At 43.5% G+C, this 5,018-nt stretch overlaps 1 protein-coding gene across 1 annotated transcript; it reads left to right on the top strand.

The window, feature by feature from the left end:
- The first annotated feature begins 759 nt into the window (after positions 1-759).
- Positions 760-3,992, top strand: LOC137006349 (uncharacterized). The gene is made up of 2 exons (XM_067367025.1): positions 760-3,025; positions 3,938-3,992. The coding sequence occupies exons 1-2, from the start codon at positions 763-765 to the stop codon at positions 3,943-3,945; spliced, it is 2,271 nt and encodes a 756-aa protein (XP_067223126.1). The 5' UTR covers positions 760-762; the 3' UTR covers positions 3,946-3,992.
- Positions 3,993-5,018: the final 1,026 nt, after the last annotated feature.

Genomic DNA, 5,018 nt, shown 5'->3' with positions numbered 1-5,018 from the left:
TTCGCTGTCGTCAGAGTTAACATCGGGGACAAACCTGCTGGCTGCATTGCCCAGGTTGCTATGAGGGAGACTGCTAATCTTCCACAGTTTGCAACCATGGTCGAAGAACGCCGTGTTCTGGTAGAAGACAGCTATGTTGATGACATATTAACATCCCACAATGACATCAAAACACTGGAAAAGATCAGCAATGGAGTTGAAAGGATCTTGAAGGCTGGAAGTTTCTCCTTAAAACCATGGGTTTTGACGGGCCAAAGTGGGAGGTTAGGAGTTGCAACTAACTCCAGTAACATTGAGACAACTGTGTCCACGCCTAAGACTCTTGTATTGCCTAATCAGATGCGAGACGAAGAAAGCAAAGCGCTGGGTGTCGGTTATGAGCCAGAGACTGACAAACTTCGGGTGTTGACGTCCATTAACTTCTCAAAGAAGCGAGGAAAGATGAGGACGGAAATTGATTTGAAGGAAGAGCAAGTAAGAAGTCGAACTCCAGACCCCTTAACTCGTCGAGTGCTTTTAAGTCAAGTCGCTGGGTTCTATGACCCTATCGGGTTTGGCACTCCTGCAAAGCAGAAAGGAGTAATGCTTGTAAGGGAATCCTACCAAGAAGCAAGTATAGGTAACCCAATTAAAGATACTTGGGATGACCCATTGTCGCCAAGAATCCGAGAGGCTGCTATTAGACTTTTCGAGGAGTACGTGAGACTTGGCAAGGTGAAGTTCGAAAGAAGTCTTACGCCCTTTGAAGCCATGGGCAGCCCAATGGGTATCACGTTTTCAGATGGGAGTGAGGCTTCCTACGGCGCCGTGCTTTATCTCCGCTGGGAAACGCGAAGTGGAGTTGTTGTGAGATTTGTTGAGTCGAAAGCCAAACTAACTCCTCTCAACCAGAAAGGGGACGTGATCAAGGCAGAGTTATGTGGCGCTGTCTTCGCAACCCGATTGAGAAGGTACTTTGAAAAGCACTGCCGCCTAGAGGTCAAACACTGGGTCCACTTTGTGGACAGTCTAACTATCTTAGGGGCAATTCAGAAGGATAGTTATGGTTACCAAACGTTCTTCTCCAACCGAATCGGTGAAATACAGATGGCTGGGCCAGTAGATGAGTGGAGGTGGGTTGACGGCACTCTTAACATTTCTGACATCATCACTAGGGGAGCAACTCCTGAAGAACTCGACGAAGAGTCAGAATGGCAACAAGGCCCAGAGTTCTTAAAAAGACCTGAAGCCGAATGGCCTGTGAAGATGGCCAGTGAAATTGTGACCAAAGTTGCTGATCAAGTAAAAAGGTTACAAAGAAAAGCATTCTCAGCTGTAACCACCAGAGCTCAATCACAAAAAATTGCAAGACCCTGCAGCACTGGTAATGGCGCTAACGTAGGAGCTGATATACTACAACCACCAAAAGACCAAGGTCCAACTCAAGCAGTAGAAAGGAAGAGAGGGAAACCTTGGGGCTTGGCTCTTGTGCGCCTGGTGGAGCCCAAGCGGTTCAGTAGTTTATCAAAACTATGTGGAACTATCGCTTGGGTCCGACGAGCTACAGAAACTTGGCTAAAGGTGAAGAACCAAGCCTTGAATTCAGCAAAGTGGGAGGCAAGTAGTCCTAAGCTATCTGTAGGAGAGAGAACAGTTGCTTTTCAAGACTTAGCCCTTGCTGCCCAGGACGGCTTGAACTTTAAGACTACAGCCTTGAATCGCCTGGTTGTAACAAAAGATGAAAACACAGGACTCTTGCTTTGTGGCGGTAGAGTGCAATCTTGGAGTGAAGACGGAAGAGTTATACCGTTGATTCCATTCCAGTCATGGCTGGGAACGTTACTGGCTAGAGAAGCTCACGAGGCCAATCATGAGGGTGTTGCTGCTACACTGCTACGCACGAGAAGAAAAGCTTGGGTCATAGAAGGCCGTAGGATAGTCAAGAAGATTATAAATGATTGCGTTACTTGCAAGAAGCAAAGAGCAAAGCTATGCCAACAGGTAATGAGCGACCTTCCTCATGAACGTACTAGCAGAGCAAACCCCTTTGAGTATACCACATTGGACCTTTTCGGCCCCTTTGAGGTTAGAGATGCAGTAAAGAAACGGACCAAGAAAAAGGTTTGGGGAGTTGTATATTGTTGTATGGCTTCTAGAGCCATTCACGCGGACCTCGTTGACGACTTGTCTGCTGAGAGCTTTCTTCAAGCCTACTCCAGATTCACTGCTTTAAGGGGGCATCCTCGGAAGTTATGGTCTGACAGAGGCACTAATTTCATAGGTGCCAAGTCTGCTCTGAGAGATCTACACAAGCACTTAGCATGCTTAGAGAAGGTGGCTATTGAGGACATAGCAGCAAAAAATGGAACTGAATGGCAATGGGAGTTCCATCCTGCGGATTCACCCCACAGGAATGGAGCGGCCGAGGCTGCTGTTAAACTTGTCAAAAGAGCTCTCAGTAGTCTCAGCAGAACAACCGATAACTACACCTGGGGGGAGTTCCAGACTCTTCTCTACTCAGCAGCCAACCTAACTAACGAGCGTCCCATCGACGCCAAGGCACAAGAACAAGAAGATACAGTAGAGTACTTGACTCCTAACTCTCTCATCCTAGGACGCACTGGGCAAGGAGGAGATATGCACGGTGTTGATTTGGAAACTCACTCTTGGCGGAGGCTGAAAGCTGTTCAAGTGGGAGTTGACAAATTCTGGTCAAAGTGGAGTGAACTAGCAGGACCAAACTTGTTTATCCGGCATAAGTGGCACAGAGTGGAAAGAAGTGTCCAGGTTGGAGATCTAGTTTGGATCGCAGACCAGAATGCCCTAAGAGGACAGTTCCGACTCGGTCGAATCGTTGCCACCTACCCGGACAAGTCTGGGGTGGTCCGTGATGCTGACGTGGCAACCTGTATAGGTCTTCCTGCCCCCCTTGTCGCCAGGACCCAGGCAAAAGATTCAGCTTTACTTTCTACTATCATCCTTCGCAGGGATGTGCGGAGACTGGTCGTATTAATTCCTGTGGAAGACCAGCATAAAGTCATTACCAGTGGGTAACCCTGGGAGGCGGCTGCGTGTGCTGGAGAAAAAAAAAAAAAAGAGACTGAAGTTATATTTAGTGGCCTTCCCTGATTTACATCAGTCGGCCAAGTGGGAGGTGTTCGGTTCTTTGGGTCACTAGAGAAAAATATTAGTAAAATTCATGGGTATAAAAAGGTCCGCTTAAAATATTGGGAATGATAGGATTTATTTAAGCTAAAAAAAAAATATTTGCGTTATAATAATTATTTTGTTGCGTGATGGTCATTTGAGCATGGGCATGCGCGATTGCGCCGGAAGCTTCATGGAAGAAAAAAGCACGGAGTAGCGTCGATTATGATTCACCCATCGTCAGGAGCACACAGCCTGTTGGTATGTAGCGAGTTTAGAGCTTTTTGAACAGTTTATCATGAGTCACGGTCTACTGTAATTTAATATAGGAGTGTTTAAAGTTACCTGCCTGTGTTATTGTTGACATTGGCTGTGTTTAGTCCGTGCAGAGAGACTCGCTTTGTAGTCGGATTAGCGCGAGCGCTGTTCCAATCTCTCGTTCTCAGTATGCCCGTGCACTGGATATTTAACAAGTTACCAAGCAAATTAATGTAGCGCATTGTTGTGGTAAGCGACGGAGTTGCATTAATGTAATAAAACATTGAAGCGTAGTGTTATAATGATTGATGCACTTTGCCCGTCGACTCGTGTAACTGTTATACTCTGCGCATGAGCGCCGCTATGCATGATGGGAAATGTAGTTTGTAGTAGTATGGCGCTGTGTGAAACTGTATAGGGGATTATATGACAGTGTATTCTTGTTTACAGCAGAAACTGATCTTGTTATTTTATTGTAACTATTTCATGATACTTTATTTTGCATTATATGATAAATGGATATGTTTGTAACACTGTTTGTTTCTTATTTCAGGTTTATGACCTGTGGTCAATTGTATAAATAAACAAAATACTATACAAAGGACGAACACGAGTCATGCCATGTGTGCTGCCTGTCACTAGCCCATTCGGATGGCTGAGAATCTAAAAAATCCGAACACGTATACAAGAGACTTTTTATCAAAACAGGATCTAGACACACTTAATTCTGTTAATGATGATGTATATGGTGTGGGAGAATCTAGGACTGATTTAAGTATGGAACAGTGTGTGGAGTATCAGAATATCAGGGGGTGTGGCCAAGAATATGATCCACTGATTAGTGTGATTAGATTAGACGAGGATTGGTGATCATAATTAAAGTGGAACAAAAGAAGAATGCTTTTGTTATTTTGAATGTGTATACTCCTTATGAATGTTGTCAAAATGAAGATGAATATAGCAATTGGCTTTTGGTTTTATTAAGGAAAGTGTAGACTTGTATATTTATAGTAGGGGACATGAATGCTGATATATCTGATGTTAAATCTTTGTTTGTCTAGTTCATTTTTGAAAACGGGGGAATTTTCCCCTTAGGTGACTCTTATGGGGGGATTTTTGTCATTTGAGGCGGAGTGTGTAAATAAATTATATATATAATGTTACCTAATGTTATTTGCTCACTCAGTGTATTTGTATTTTTACAATGAGGTTACAATTCTTATGCTTGTTGTAACACAAGACAAGGAAGCTTGATTTAAATATCAAGCAAACAAGAACAAATAAAGCAGAGGCACAAATAAATAAACAGAAAGGTTTTCAGGTCAGTATTCAGGTACAGCAGTGCTACAGAAATTAAATACTTCAAATGTTTCATCGTTTAAAAGTTGAATACAGAAGACGGTCTGGCAGAAGCTGGATATTTTACTTCATAACTTATTAAATATGGATATATTTTTTACACAAATGCATCTTTTCACTTCAGAAGGTCTTTATTAACCCCCTGGAGCCGTGTGGAGTGTGTTTATGATGGATGAAGGACTTTCTTCAGCTCATACTCGCTGATCCCGTTCACTGCCATTATAAAGCTTGGATGTGTAAGGATATTTATTAATATTTCTCTGATTGTGTTCATC

This window comes from Chanodichthys erythropterus, chromosome 3 (genome assembly GCF_024489055.1).
Source record: "Chanodichthys erythropterus isolate Z2021 chromosome 3, ASM2448905v1, whole genome shotgun sequence".
Lineage (NCBI taxonomy): Eukaryota > Metazoa > Chordata > Actinopteri > Cypriniformes > Xenocyprididae > Chanodichthys > Chanodichthys erythropterus.
The sequence above is the reverse complement of the archived record's forward strand: the minus strand, read 5'-3'. Positions and strand labels throughout refer to the sequence as shown.

Coding starts and splice junctions, on each gene's coding strand:
- LOC137006349 (XM_067367025.1), top strand. CDS start 763: ATGGGTATCACGTTTTCAGATGGGAGTGAGGCTTCCTACGGCGCCGTG.